The 16,416-nt window shown below is 38.0% G+C and overlaps 1 protein-coding gene across 2 annotated transcripts in view; it reads left to right on the forward strand.

Moving 5' to 3' along the window:
* Positions 1 to 16,416, forward strand: part of UVRAG (UV radiation resistance associated) — a 327,753-nt gene that overhangs the window by 47,667 nt on the left and 263,670 nt on the right. For both annotated transcript variants that reach the window (XM_069553156.1, XM_069553158.1), the window contains 2 exons: positions 10,813 to 10,974; positions 14,724 to 14,798. In XM_069553156.1, coding sequence (XP_069409257.1) covers positions 10,813 to 10,974; positions 14,724 to 14,798 — 237 coding nt within the window. The remainder of the gene's footprint in view (positions 1 to 10,812; positions 10,975 to 14,723; positions 14,799 to 16,416) is intronic.

The raw sequence follows: 16,416 nt of genomic DNA on the forward strand, positions 1-16,416 counted from the left end.
TGAGACCCCATGGACTATACAGTCCATGGAATTCTCCAGACCAGAATACTGGAGTGGGTAGCCTTTCCCTTCTCCAGGGGATCTTCCCAACCCAAGGATCAAAGCCAGGTCTTCCACATCGCGGGCGGATTCTTTACCAGCTGAGCCACAAGGGAAGTCTGAGAATACTGGAATGGGTAGCCTATCCCTTCACCAGCGGATCTGCCTGACCCAGGAATTGAACCGGGGTCTCCTGCATTGCAGGCGGATTCTCTACCAACTGAAGCTATCAGGGAAGCCCAGTGAACCCATGTGCACCATCTTTAATAATTATCAAGTTAATTATTGCGTATTTTATTTTTTACGAAAAAGTTTTTCTTTTTTATTAAGAAAATTAAAAATCTTATGGTGGCAGGATAGCTAGTTCCTGTGTGTTTGGAAATCCGTCTCTTTCACAGCATTGTGCTGCCCCCCTTACATCACACTCCCTTCTGCTGGTTAGATGTCTCTTAGAGGTCTAACAGAGGTCAGTGATAGGCCTTATAATTGAATAAACAAAGTTCTAGAGCATGTGCTTTTAGGGAAAGCATGTGACAGAGTTATCAGAACCAAAACTTCTGTTTGAATTGAGAGTGCCTGAGATATTTTTAAATCTTTGGGAAAAAATTGACTGGACAATAGAAATATTTTTTATGAGTTACTGGCCTGAGGGGTTGTCACAGAAGCGTATGTTCTAATTGAACTGAGTTAACATTTCATTTTTGTGTGTGAGAGAGAGAGAGAGAGAGAGCACGTGCGAGCTAGAGAGAGAGAGAGAGAGAAGGGAGTTGGATCCTCTTGCTTAGCCATCTTATGCTACTTTGTGTTAAACTTCATCATCATGCAGTTGTAAGACCAGGGAAGAACAGGCTTCTTTGGGAACATGTAGGAATGTCATTTATCTTAGTTTGGTGAGGGGGGTCAGGAGAGGCCTCTTACAATAAGTGATTCCTAAGTTGAGACATGAGGGATGAATAAAGGTGAATGAGACAAAGGAGAGAGAGTTTTGGGCTGGGTAATAATTACTGCTTATGAATTTAGTATGCCATTCCTGAGAGTTATCTTGTATGTTTTGGGGAAGTTGGAACAGCTTTTATGAATTCTTAGTTGTGTTTCTTGTGACTGTAATTTGTTTTTGAGTGATAAAATAGTGACATCTTGTTTGTGTTTTGAAACCTTTCTGTATATGTGTTCCTTTAATAAATAAGTATCAGTTGGACAGTGTTTTAGAGAAATTGCCCAGGTAATAAATAATAATTTTAGATTCTCCTGGAGGTGAATTTTTCAAAGCTATAAATATCCTAATATTCTGCCACTGTACTTTCAGTGAATAAGATATAGGTCCCTAAATGATATTAGTACTTGAATGATTTGTTCCATCTAGACATGGGCTTATATGCATAGGTTAAATGTAGAAAATCATCTAGATCTTTACAATGACATTATTAGGCAGTGGAGTCTTTAATATGTGGCAGACCATATCTGTATCTGAGTGGACCAGCTCAGAAATGATTGGTTGTTGCCTGGCAGCTATTCTATAAAATTATAAAGGAAGGTCATTGTAATGAGAAGATTGACAGTAGTTCTATATTAATGTTCTTTTGGTTTAAAATGTTGATTCAGGCCATCTATTCAGCCACAGAAACAACTTCAAAAGACTACTGTCTTTTCCAAAGACTTTTAATTAGTTTTGGAATAAAGTATTCTTTGTGCCCATCATCCCACCCCTTAAATGTGGTCCTTCATATTTAAGGGCCATACATTCACGAGGTCTTTTTTTTTTTCCCCCCATTTTGGAAAGGGGTGTTTATTTCATGCTTTTTCTGCTGAGAATTTGAAATTACACTATTTCATATTCCAGAGCACATGGAGTTTAGTTGAGAGATGACCTTACACATAGGGGAGTAAATGGCTGTCTTTTCAGGTGGTTAATCCTCCAACTCCTGTCTTCAGGCTTTAGGACCCAAAATGACATCAGGAAGAGATAGCTTTGTTTTTATCTCTGTAGGTACCTCCTTGTAAGATGCAGTACCTACTAAAGCTGAAAACATCTATGATTCAGCACCTAGTTCACTCTTATGTAGATACCTAACAGAAACAGAGACACATACTTGCCAAAGGACACGTAAATACAGAATTGATAAATAATTTGTATGAATCTCACTAATATGCTAAGCAAAAGAGCATATGCCATATAAAAGTTCAGTAGCAAGCAGGTATTTTTTCCATTATTGAATGGAAGATGCTGTATTTTTTCCATTATTGAACCTTTGAAAATTTTTGTCTTATTAGTTTGTATTGTGATACAGCACACATTCCAGTAAAGGGCATAGATAATAGCTTGGTGACTTTTCACAGGGAGCTTTTGCTGCTGCTGCTGCTAAGTCGCTTCAGTCGTGTCCGACTCTGTGTGACCCCATAGACGGCAGCCCACCAGGCTCCCCCTCCCTGGGATTCTCCAGGCAAGAACACTGGAGTGGGTTGCCATTTCCTTCTCCACTGCATGAAAGTGAAAAGTGAAAGTGAAGTCGCCCAGTCGTGTCCAACTCTTCGCAACCCCATGGACTGCAGCCTACCAGGCTCCCCCGTCTGTGGGATTTTTCCAGGCAAGAGTACTGGAGTGGGTGCCATTGCCATGTAACCAGATCAAGAACAACAGCATTATTTTGTGTTCTCCCTCTAGTTACTACTTCCTTCCAAAGACCACCACTATCCTGACTTCTAGATTAGTCCTGCTTGCTACTGAACTTTTATATGGCCCATACCCTTTCGCTTGGCATATTAGTGAGATTCATACAAATTATTTATTAATTCTGTATGTACGTGTCCTTCGGCAAGTATGTGTCCCTGTTAGGTATCTACGTAAGAGTGGAACTAAGTGCTGAATCATAGGTGTTTTCAGCTTTAGTAGGTACTGCCAGATAGCTTTCCAAAGTCGCTTGTACCTGTTACATCCATACCAGCAGTGTGAAGCTTTTAGTTGCTCCACATTCTTGCCCAAACTTGTTATTGTTTTGACAATTTGAGCCATTCTGGTGGGCTAGTGGTATTATATTGTGATTTTAATTTACATTTCCTCATGTATTATTCTAATTGATCACCTTTTCTAGTGTTTATTGGTCATCTTGACATTCTTTTTCCTCAATTTATATTTTTATGAAGTGCCTGCTCTGGAGAAACAGTGCCAGTTAGTGTCAATTAAAAATAAACACATTCTGTGCAAGAATTTGGATTTTTTTAAAAAAATATGTTTATGAGATCTATTCTTAGACTATCTATTTGATAGTTTAAGTAGTCTTTTCTTCACGTTTCCTGTTTTTGATTATCTCAAGTTTTGTGCAGTTGGTTTGTTGAATTCTACTGTATTCTGTGGTTTCACTCGTGCTTGTGAGTATGTAGCCCTTTTGTTGTTTGAGCTCAATGTGGAGGACTTCTCGTAGACCTGAGTGACACCTGGGTCTGGGCTTTGGATTATGTTCTTGTCTCCCTTTAAGACTACCCAAACCAACGCTTCAAGTTTATATACGTTGGCAAATTCCTTTAAGGGAAATGTCCTCTAGATTTACATTTATTTCTTTGAGTTCTAGCTTTCCTTTTTGGCTTGGAAAATCTTTAGTGATGATGGTGGTTATATTTTAGCCAACATTTTTAATTGGTTTCAGAGGGAGGACCATCTAGCTTGCCATTATCAAAAATGGATGGTTGCCTTCCATTCATTCCTTGGGTCATGTGTGAAATCTGATCTTGCTATTTCATAGTAACTCATCTGTTTTACTCAAAATATTTTTGTCTTTCTTTATTGCCTATATTTTCAATAAATTTATCTAAGCATAACTTTGGCTTCTTAAATAATTGACTACCTTCAAAGAAGGAAATGGCAACCCATTCCAGAATTCTTGCCTGGAGAATCCTATGGACAGAGGAGCCTGGTGGGCTACCGTCCACAGGGTCACAAAGAGTTGGACACGACTGAGCGACTTCATCTTCACTTTCACCTTCAAAGAAGAGTTTACTGGTATCAAATACTTCAGTGTATATTTCCTACAAACAAGGACATCTTATATAATTACATTAAAATTACTAAAATCAGGAAAGTATAACATTGACACAGTGCAGTTAAGCACAATCCTTCATCCTCTACCCCTCAGGTATAGTTGACAAAAATTGTGTGTATTAAGATATGCAACATGACATTTTGGTTTATCTGTACATATATATATATACACACACACACACATACACTTATATAGATATATCTATATATACAGGTATATATATATTATCTATACATATATATACCTATATACATGTAGTAAAATAATGACCAAAATCAAACTGATTAATATATCTATTACCTCCCATAGTTAACTGTGTGTGTTTTGGTTTTTATTTTTTTGGTAGTGAGAATGCTTAGTACTCTCTTAGCAAATTTTAAGTATACAATATAGTGTTATTAACTTTAGTCACCATGTTGTACATTTGATTTCCAAGGTGATTTCATCTTGCAAACCTGAAACTTTGCACCCTTATACCCTTTGGCTAACATCTCCCCATTTTGCCCAACCTTCAATCCCTGGCAGCCACCATTATACACCCGTTTTTATGAGTTTGACTTTTAGAGTCCACGTGTAAGTGATATTATGCAGTATTTTACTTTCTGTTTCTGACTTATTTCACTTATCATACTATCCTTCAGGTTCATCCATGCTTTTGCAAATGGCAAGATTTCCTTTTTAAGGCTGAATAATGTTCCGCACATGCATGCATTGCATTTTCATTATTTATTCATCTGTTGATTGATACTCGGGTTGTACATGTATTTGACTATTGTGAATAATGCTGCAGTGAACATGGGAGTGCTTCTATCTCTAAGACTCTTTCATTTCCTTTGAGTATCTACCCAGAAGAGGGATTACTGGATCATATGGTAGTTCTGTTGTAAATTTTTTTAGTTACTTCCATAGTGTTTTCCAAGTGGCTGTACCAATTTAGGTTTCCACCAATTAATTCCTAGTCCTTATTCAGGTGTTGTCACCTCTCCAAGACTCAATCTAGAATCACTTTGTCTTTAGTTGTCATGTTGCTTTATTCTTCAGTTTGGACAGTTCTTTAGCCTTTTTGGGGATGTTCTGACTTCAGCGTTTAGAACCGTCAGTTCAGTCACTCAGTCGTGTCCGCCTCTTTGCGACCCCATGGACTGCAGCATGCCAGGCTTCCCTGTCCATTACCAACTCCTGGAGCTTGCTCAAACTCATGTGCATTGAATTAGATGTCCACCCAACCATCTCATCCTCTGTCGTCCCCTTCTGCTCCTGCCTTCAGTCTTTTCCACCATCTGGGTCTTTTCCTATGAGTCAGTTCTGTGTATCAGGTGGCCAAAGTATTGGAGCTTCAGCTTCACCATCAGTCCTTCCGGTGAATATTCAGGACTGATTTCCTTTAGGATTGATTGATTTTAATCTCCTTGCAGTCCAAGGGACTCTCAGGATTCTTCTTCAACAAAAAAGTGCAAAAGCATCAGTTCTTTGGTGCTCAGTTTTCTTTATGATCCAACTCTCAGATCCATACACAACTACTAAAAAAACTATAGCTTTGACTATTATTGGACCTTTGTTGGTAAAGTAATATCTCTGCTTTTTAACATGTTGTCTAGGTTTGTCATAGCTTTTCTTCCAAGGAGCAAGCGTCTTTTAATTTCATGGCTGCAGTCGCCATCCACAGTGATTTTGGAGCCCAAGAATATAAAGTCTCTCACGGTTTCCATTGTTTACGCATCTATTTGTCATGAAGTGATAGGACCAGATGCCGTGATCTTAATCTTAGTTTTTTGAATGTTGAGCTTTAAGCCAGCCTTTTCACAGTCTTCTTTCACTTTCATCGAGAGACTCTTTAGTTCCTCTTTGCTTTCTGCCATAAGGGTGGTGTCGTCTGCATATCTGAGGTTATTGATATTTCTCCCTGCAACGGTGATTCTGGCTTGTGCTTCATCTAGTTTGGCATTTTGCATGAGGTACTCTGCATATAAATTGAATAAGCAAGGTGACAGTATACAACCTTGACCTACTCCTTTCTCAGTTTGGAAGCAGTCCCTCAGCTTAAAACCATACAGACCAATTATTTTGTGGACTCTTCCAGTTTGCTTGATGTTTCCTCATGATTGGATCCAGGTTATGCATTTTTGGCGGGAGAACTATGCCTGCAGTGCTGCTTTCTTTTCAGTGCTTTGCTTTAAGAGGCACCTGTTGCTGGCTTGTCCCAATTTGTCACCTGATTAAGGGAATTCCTGTCAGGTTTCTCCACTGAGAAGATATAATTTTTCCATTTATAATTAATAAGTAATTTGTTAGGGAGAAACTTTGAGACTTTTTATATATCCTGCTTCTTATCAACTGTTTGCTTACCAGTTTTAGCATCCATTGGTGATTTTCTAATTTCCATCTTTCCTGTTATTATTTATTAGTTGGCAATTTAACTTTCTCTCCCATTTAATTAATTATTAATCTGTATCATTATGGACTCAAAGATTCTTATTTTATTCAGTGGGTTATAATCTATTACTATAATTTATTTTGATGCTTACATTATCCTGCATTTGGTTAATGAGAGCCCTGTAAATTGATTCCTATGTCCTTTTGATATGTCCACATCATTGAGTACTTCCTGACATTCTGACTTGAGATATTCCAGACCCGTGTTGTACCCTTCCTGCTGTAGCTCTGGAATCAGTTTTCTCCCCAAGGAACCCTTGGTTCTCTTTTTTTGAGACTGCTAAATAGACAGCAAGATCTGAGCATGCTCACTGTTACTAGTGTGCTCATTACTTCTAGCCTTTCTTAAGGGACTGAGCTAGGAAATCATACTCACATGCACACACACAATATATCTATTGCTCTGTCTTTTAAAAACCATGCATTCATACCAATATCTCCAATTTCAGTCCAGCTGAACTCTCAATTCATTTGTCACTCCATTCTCTGACAGTGAAAAACCTGGCTTCCACTGACCTCCACATCTTTGCTCATGCTTAGAATTCACAAAAAGTGTCCTCAGAGTTACTAATCCTTACCACTGTAAGAAGCAAACCTATACTTTGGAGTTCAGAGTCTATTTCCTTAAGTAAAAGTCATATATAGTGAATTGCACAAATTTTAACTATTTTGTTTGCTGAGTTTTGGTAAGTGCATACCTACGTTGTCAAGATATATATATTTCCTGTCATTCCAGAAAGTTCTCTTGTGCCTAGAAACCCATCTTCCCCACAAGAGGAAATCATTTGTCACCACAGATTTGTTTTACTTGTTTTAGAACTTCATATAAATGAAATCATCATAGAATATATATTTTTTCATATTGTTTTACATTCTTGCCTTGTCTTTTCAGCTGTACTTCTTTGCATTACTTTTTAAATCATTACTTTAGGATTGCTGTATGTACTTTTAACTACTTCAGGTAAACAGGAGAACCTTGCAACAGGATAGTTCCAGTCATCTGCCTTCTCTAATTTGTGCTGTTACGTTAGTATATATGAATCTATACATGTTATAAAACTCTTTATACAGTTGTAACTTTTACTTTAAACAGTCATATATGATATAAATAAAATAAGAAAAATAGATAGCCTTTTATATTTACTCACTCTTTACCATTGCCAGTGCTTTTTATTCCTTCTTAGAGAGCCAAGTTTCTGTCTGGTGTCATTTTTCTTCAGTGTGAAGAATTTTTTTGAGCAATTTTTGTAGTACAGGTCTGCCTACTTATTCCTAGACCTTAATGTTCATCTCCATATTTAAATGAAATTCTACCCCTATTTGGGCTTCCCTGGTAGCTCAGCTGGTAAAGAATCTGCCTGCAATGAAGGAGACCCCAGTTCAATTCCTGGGTCGGGAAGATTCCTGGAGAAGGGATAGGCTACCCACTCCAGTATTCTTGGGCTTCCCTGGTGGCTCAGATGGTAAAGACCCCGCCTGCAATGCAGGAGACCTGGGTTCAGTCCCTGGGTTGGGAAGATCCCCTGGAGGAGGGCATGGCAACCCACTCCAGTATTCTTGCCTGGAGAATCCCCACAGAGGAGCCTGACGGGCTGTAGTCCATGGGATCACAGAGTTGGACACATTGAGCGACTAAGCACACTACCCCTATTTAGCAGGGTTGCTAAAACAATTTTGGTGGGATAGAGACGGGGTGGGGGTCATATTAGAATGGAGTTTTAATGATCTTAGGTTGAAATTCATGGGTGCTAGGGAATCCATATAAAACTGCACAGCGAGCTTATTGTGTTATCATCATGCTATTTATTGATAATCTTTTGGTGTCCTCAGACATCCATTTTGGTTAAGTAAGCATTCATTCACTCACTCAGCAAATGAGCACATACCAGGTACTTTTCAAACTTTGGGGATCTTGTGGTAAACAAATCGAGCAATGTTCCTGTCTACCAGAGCTTTTATTTTAGTACAGGGAAATCAGAAAATAAAAATCTACAAGCAAAATACATACAAGTGAAAAAGATCAGACATAAACACCATGAAACTAGAAGTCATGTTCCCTCTCCTGAAATGTCAGCAGTTAAATTCACAAAAACACATACATCAGTATATCCCCTAAACCAAAAATACTGCTCTTGTCCCCTCCCCACTTTGGTCAGGAAAATGTCACAAAGCAAAGATTAGTTACCCTTATATGAGGGCTTTTTGATTTACTGATTTATATAATATGAAAATTGATAATTTAATGAGATTAATTAGAGTTATATTCAGTAATGAGAGCCCTAACAGTTAAAGTAGGGGAAATAGCAAATCAAAACTACAGTGAGATATCATCTCCTGCCAGTCAGAATGGCCATCATCAAAAAATCTACAAACAATAAATGCTGGAGGGGGTGTGGACAAAGGGGACCCTCTTGTATTGTTAGTGGGAAAGTAAATTGATACAACCACTATAGAGAACAGTATGGAGATTCCTTAAAAAAAAACTAGGAATAAAACTACTATATGACCCAACAGACCCACTGCTGGTCATATACCCTGTGCTGTGTGCACTTAGTTGCTGAGTTGTCTCCAACTGTTTGCAACCCTGTGTACTGCAGCCCGCTAGGCTCCTCTGTTCATGGGGATTCTCCAGGCAAGAACACTGGAGTGGGTTGCTATGCCCTCCTCCAGGGAATCTTCCCAACCCAGGGACTGAACCCAGGTCTCCTGCATTGCAGGTGGATTCTTTACCATCTGAGCCACCAGGGAAGCCCAAGAATACTGGAGTGGGTAGCGTATCCTTTCGCTAGGGTATATTCCCGACCCAGGAATTGAACCAGGATCTCCTGCATTGCAGGTGGATTCTTTAAAAAGACACATTACCCCAGTGTTCATTGCAGCACTATTTCCAGTAGCTAGGACATGAAGGCAACATAGATGTCCATCACCAGATGAATGGATAAGGAAGTTGTGATACATCTATACAGTGGAATATTACTCAGTCACAAAAAGGAACACATCCGAGTTAATTCTAATGAGGTGGATGAACCTAGATCCTATTACACATAGTGAAATAAATCAGAAAAGCAGATATCCTATATTAATGTGTATATATATAGAAAGATGGTACTGATGAACCTATTTGCAGGAGAGCAGTGGAGACACAGACATAGAAAATAGACTTGTGGACACAGTGGGGGAAAGAGAGGGAGGGATGAATTGAAAGAGTAACACTGAAACACTGCCATGTGTAAAATAGGTAGTGGGAATTTGCTGTATGAGGCAGGGAGCCCAAACCCAGTGCTCAGTGATAACCAAAAGCAGGGTGGGTTGGTGTGGGAGGTGGGAGGGAGGCTCAAGAGGGAGGGGACATGTGCATACCTCCGGCTGATTCATGTTGATGTGTGGCAGAAACCTAACACAATATTGTAAAGCAATTATCCTCCACATAAAAATTGAAAAAAGAATTTTTAAAAAGTAGGGAAATAATTGAAAGTAAGTAATTGATGCATTGTAGTTCATGTCTATTGATAATATTAAAGTCCCTTAATTTTTTCCCTTTTCAGAGAATGTTTCAACTATCTGAATGGAAAACAAACTTCTTTCGGAGCATAAAGTCGACCTTGTCTTTTTTAAGCTTAAAACCTCTCAATGTCCCCACATCTTGTACACAGTAAACTACCTGTTCAGCATGAAGTCTCCTGTTGATCTCTCCAGCTTTGCATCCGGCCACTCTTGTGTTGTGTGTTCTAGCAGTTCCCTTAGTTGCTTGACCACACTGTACTATTTCACACCTCTGAGCCCTTATTTTGCTGGGGAATTCCCTGTTTCAACCTGGTGAAATATTATTTGTCCTGTAAAAGCCAAGCTTCATGGTCTGCGTGCCCTCTTTCCCCCCGTTCCTTCATAGTTTATTAATCCCTCCTGTGCCACTTTGTAATCTTTTGAATATTGGACTTTTCATGAAACTGTGTAATTATTTAAAGAGACGTTCAAATCCAGCAATAAGTTGGAGGTATTTTGAGGGCATTGTTTATATGTTGTTTCTTAATTATTGTTATTGTGTGGAATAAATAAATGAATTACCATAGGAAGCCATGTTAATTAGATACTAGAATATATGCTCTTTCTAGTGACTATAATGAATAAGCAGAGAAATTGAAAAGAGTCAGTATCACTCTCTTCCTATTAATTGGAATGTCTTCTTCACTTAAGTTTGCAATGTAATATATTAGTTCTTTTGGTTAAAAAAAATGATATACAACCTAACTGAAATAACCTAAACATTTAGGGTCTTCCTAAAGCAGGTTTTCATTTCCATTAACAGAATCCAACATGGCGGAGTCTTGATTTTGGAATAATTCCAGACCGTCTGGATACATCTGTGTCTTGTTTTGTGGTGAAGATATGGGGTGGAAAGGAGGACATCTACCAGCTGTTGATTGAATGGAAAGTCTGTTTGGACGGGCTGAAATACCTGGGTCAGCAGGTAATTTTTAGACTGTCAGTTTCAAGTAGTTGTCCTCTCCAAAGAAACCATCTAGCTTTTTTTTGTTGAATTGTCAGATTCTATATTTCCCGTTAATAAACCTTTTATGATTGTTTACTTAATTACAAAAATTTGAGTCATTGAGAAGTTTAAAAAATAACTGAAAACATTTGTGAAGAACTGCCTTAAGCTGCTAATTTAAGAGGATTTTGAGTGGGGTGGGCAGTAGGAAAGAATATGCTTTCTTATAGAACTCTGCTTCTTCTGTCCTGCTGGATATTTCCCCTAGAATCTGAAAAATAAGTTGAAAATAAACACCTCTCTTATGACCAATAGAGCAGGATTTTTCCAAGAATAAGAGGAGCTACTATTTGTTGAACACAGGAATGAAAAATGCCTGGCTTATCTACTGCTACCCATTCCCCATGACTGATGTAGCTGACTGAGCTATCTGAGCTCAGAAGTAGTTGTGCAGTCTTTTCTAACACGGTGTTCCAGAATGCACCTAGCAATATGCCAGAATTGCATATGAAATGAAACCTATTTGCCATTCCCAGACATAAGTAACTGCAATTAATGTTTTTGACAACCTTATGAAAGCTGATATTATTGCCCATAGTTTCCTGATGGGAAAATTGAGCCTCAGAGAGTTTAAGAAACTGATCAAGATCACACTGATAGGTGGAGCTGGAATTTATATGAGGCCTGGTTGACTTTAAAATTCTTTCTCTTTCTGCTGTACTACACTGCTGTATATATGTAGTCCTTAGTAACCACTCATCCCACATTGGAATAAATGCCGTTTCTATTTTGTGATACCTGTGTGACTACTGATAAAGGCAATGCTAAAATGTTAGTCATATCTGCAAACATCTTTCATATTTCTTAATATTTATTCAGTATATACCATCTGGTATGTTTCTCTTAGACAGTTCTCTCTGTATATATTTTTCAGGTTAAAAAAAAAAACTGCCCTTATTTTGCACACCATAGTTTATTTTGTGTTCTTGGATAGAGAGACCAGAACAATGCATGCAATAAATATTATCCTTTACTAAATTCTAACCTGCTCCAAATTCTGTTTTATCTTTATATTTTTTTCTTCTGTTTTAGGTCTGATCTTAATTAAAACTCATGAAGTAATGGCTTTGGCTTAGGGTCATTCTTTTAGTCCCAAATGCTTGTTGCCTTTAGCCTGGCTAAAGGCACTGGGGCACGTACTCTGTCTTCCTACATGCTGTAGTTGGCTCTTTGTGCATAGACCCTATGCACAATGATGCTAAGCACTTGTTTACATTTTGTATGGGGTGGTGCTTCTTAACATTAGAATTGCAGAGCTATAGGCTTGTGGCGAAGTCTTGTTTTGGCCAGAGAAGATGGCCTTCATCGTGTTTTTCAGTTCATACATTCCTTAGTTGGTTGTCTTCTTAAAATACCCAAATGTACTTAGGTCTAACTTACCCTACTTTCAGAGAGTTAGCATTCATGTATCCTCTTACAAAGTTGGTATAGCAGAGAACAAAAGAAAGGGAAAACATTTTTCTAAGCCAATTAGACACTTAAAGTCACCTGTGAAATAGATATAACAACATACTACTAAAGATCAGGTATAACAGAGTTACAGATTTTTAGAGGAAAGCGACGCTAAGCTGTATTAGGTTAATAGCCAGAATCACTTAGGTTTATTGATTGGTGATCTGCTTTCTGACAGGTATTGTTCTTAGTGTCAGTGATCCAGAGATGAATAAGATAAATCTGGTTCTTAGGAACTGGTAAACTGATGATAAATACCTGAAAAGAGAGCTACAGGAGTACGTTTAAGAGGTATTTAGACAAGTCTGCATAGGGTCAGGGAGTGAATGACTTTTGAATGAAGTTAGGGTTTTTTTTTAGGTAAAATTTACATACAATCAAATTTATCCTTTTATTGTATACATTTCAATGTGTTTGACAAATGTATGAAGTAAGTAACCACCACTACAGTGAATAATGCTGCTGTGAATAATTAAATATAGGTCTTTATGTTGACATAAGTTTTCATTTCTCTTGAATAAATGGAGTTTCTGGGTCTAATGATAAGAGCTGTGTTAAATTTGTAAGGAACTGTGAAACTTTTTCCAAAGTAACTGTCATTCTGCATCCCCATTAGCAATGTATGAAAGTTCCTTACTTTTGTAAGGACTTATTATTGTCAGTCTTTTTAATTTTTACCATTCTGATGGTATCTCATCCTAATTTTGATTTCCCTAATGATGAAATGATGTTTTACATTAAGAAAATGTATATTTGTTCTCAGTCCTCCACCTTTTTCTTTTTGTGTGTGTGAAATGTTTGTTAAGATCAACCGTTGTTAACATTTTGATGCATATGATTTTAATCTTTTTCCTCTCGAGGTGTATATATGTATAAAATATTTTATGTTTGTAAAATTTTTGTGTTTCTGCTAATCTTGAAACTGATTTCATAGTGCTTTCTCCTTTTCTGTCATAAAATGGGACACTACTTATAGTTTTATTATAGCAGGTCCATCTTTTGGTATCATTATATTCAGTTGAGTAAAGATATAGGCTAACAGGAAGTATGTGATTAATTCTGCTTTAGTAACAGATGTGGCAGGTATGGAAGTCAGGTAAATGTTCACAGGAATTTTCTGCTGCTGACTTTGGCCTTTGTATCTCTAGCTAGAGAAAGAAAAGATGAAATGTTCTATTCTGATAGTCTTTGTTCTTTCCCCCACTTGAACCCTCACTTTAATTCCTCATTGTAAAAGCAATTAAAAAACATTTTAGCCACAACTCTTTCTGATCAAGTAATCAAATTTGTTTGTAAAGACTTTATGCTGTTCTGAGCTTTTAAAAATTCTTCTTCAATTTTGAAAGTTTTATTCCTCTATTTTTTAGATGAAGTTTAATTTGAAGTAACACCGACTGAAGCTCAAATCAGTTGTATTTGAAAGAGTAGTTGGCAGAAAATAAGTAGTAGACTTTTAAAGGTTTTGGGGATTGGATATTATCTTTAGACTGTCTTTTTGAAGATAAAAAATAGTGTTAACCTTTTATGTTTTTTCTAGAACTTCATTTTTATTTGAAGCATTGACAGACTAATTGAACTGTTATTTTTTTTAAAGTTTATTCATTTTTTACTGCATTGGGCCTTTGTTGCTGTGCATGGGCTTTTTCTAGCTGCAGCGGCGATTGGGGCCACTCTTTATTACGTTACGGTGCTCGGGTTTCTTGTTGGGGTGGCTATTCTTATTGCACAGCACAGACTCTAGGGTGCACGGGCTTCAGTAGTTGTGGTGCATGGGCTTACTTGCCCCAAGGCATATGGAATTTTTCCAGACCAGGAATTGAACCCGTGTCCTCTGCACTGCAGATGCATTTTTAATCACTGGACCACCAGGGAAGACCTAGATTGTGTTTTCTTTGAGATTAAAGAATGTATAGTATGCCTCTTAATCCCCTGTGCTTAAGGAATTTGCTTTCTGTAACAACCTCAAGAAGTGTTTGTGGAAAATGTGTGTGAATGATGGTGCCTGTGATCTCATGAGATGCTTTTGTGAGAACTTTGACTAAAACAGGAAACTCTAAATTGATTATCTTGTCCTTTGATATGCAGTTTGTTTTCTGCTGGCTTGTTAGACATAGCCAATTATTTTTCAACACTGAAGTAGGTCCTGTCATTTTCTAGTCACATTAAAACTTGATTGGAATGAGATGAACTAATAATGTATTTTCCTCCTCTCTTAGATTCATGCCCGCAACCAGAATGAAATAATTTTTGGGCTGAATGATGGCTATTATGGTGCTCCATTTGAACATAAGGTAAGAGGATTTGCATGATGCTGTGAGTTTTGTTAGTGCAGGTGTGCACTGATACATCAGGCAAAAGCTCTGTGTAAATAGAATCATGTTTTAAGTGTAAGTTTGTTGTTTAGTGTGGCTCCGGGTGAAAACTCATTTTGTAACTGCACCCATACATCTTTTCTAAGTCCATATTATATTAATTTTCCTAAAAGAAAATCTCAACTGGCTGTTTTCTAACAATTCTTTAGGGGTTAAAGAAGAATGAATAGTGACTTTTGATTAAATGTAATACAGTTTCAGTAAATGTTTCAGATACCTTTTACAGCTTTGAATAAATTTAAGAATCCTGAGGCAAGTTGTAGTGTAGTCAGTTACATTATAGTCTTTGCTGGCTCTGTATCTAAAGATGATTAGAGAAAGGAGAAGGAATTTATTTTTACTAAGTGCGTACTCTCTGTGGTACCATGTCAGGTGATTCATGTTTTTTATCCTATTTAATTTTGGCCACAAACCAGTGAAATGAGTTTCTACATGATTTCCTTAGTGATCATGTTGTTTCCTGATTCTTGATGATCTGAAATGCTATTGCTAGAATGCTGCGCCCATTCAGTGGCTATTTATGGAGGACGTGCTATACATTGGCTCCTGTGCTCTAAGCGCTCAGGGTACAGTGGTGAGCAGACAGGTTTCCCTGCTGTCATGGAGTGTATGGAGGAGACACACACTGTAAAGTAACCTGACAGGTAACTGTATAAACGTAAATGGTGGCAAGTGCTGCTATAAGAGCGTGTGATGATCTTACCTACTCTAGTGGCTCAAGAAAGGTCTTCGGGACTTGACTTTTAAGGTTACAATCCTGAGGATGAATGGAACTGAACAATGTGGAGAGAGTGAGGGCTGAATAGAGAGAGCATTCTGAGTAGAGTAGGGTAATATTGGAAGGCCATGAAATCCTAGAGGAAGTGGTGAGTTTTAAGGGACTGAAGGAAGGTCTGGGTAATAAGGGAAAATGATACCAGATGTGGCTGGCAAGGTAGTCAGAGACCACATAACAGAACCTTTTAGAAGATTTTATCCTAAGAGCAGTGAAGTGTGTTGAAGGATTTTTACCATGGCAGACGTATAATTGGATTTGTGTTTTAATAATTTCACGAGGGCTTCCCTGGTGGCTCAGACGGTAAAGTGTCTGCCTGCAATGCGCAAGACCCGGGTTCAGTTCCTGGGTCGGGAAGATCCCCTGGAGGAGGGAATGGCAACCCACTCCAGCACTCTTGCCTGGAAAATCCCATGGACGGAGGAGCCTGATAGGCTACAGTCCATGGGGTCGCAAAGAGTCGCACACGACTGAGCGACTTCACTTTCACTTTCAGTTTCACTCTGGCTGCTGTAAGCACTGATTTTAGAAGCAGCAAGAATGTATGTGGGAAGACAGTAAGAAGGATCTTACTCATAAGTGTATCAGGTAAGAGATCTGATACTTTGGAACAGGGTTATGGTAGAATAGCAAATAGATTTAGGAAAGTTTTAGGAGGTAAAATCATTAGGACTTGGTTTGAATTTAGGGTAGAGGATAGAGGAAAAAAGAAGGTGTTAAGGATGCCTTTGGGTTTCTGGCTTAGATGAAGTAACCAGATGG

The sequence above is a fragment of the Ovis canadensis genome, chromosome 15, assembly GCF_042477335.2.
Source record: "Ovis canadensis isolate MfBH-ARS-UI-01 breed Bighorn chromosome 15, ARS-UI_OviCan_v2, whole genome shotgun sequence".
Taxonomy (NCBI): domain Eukaryota; kingdom Metazoa; phylum Chordata; class Mammalia; order Artiodactyla; family Bovidae; genus Ovis; species Ovis canadensis.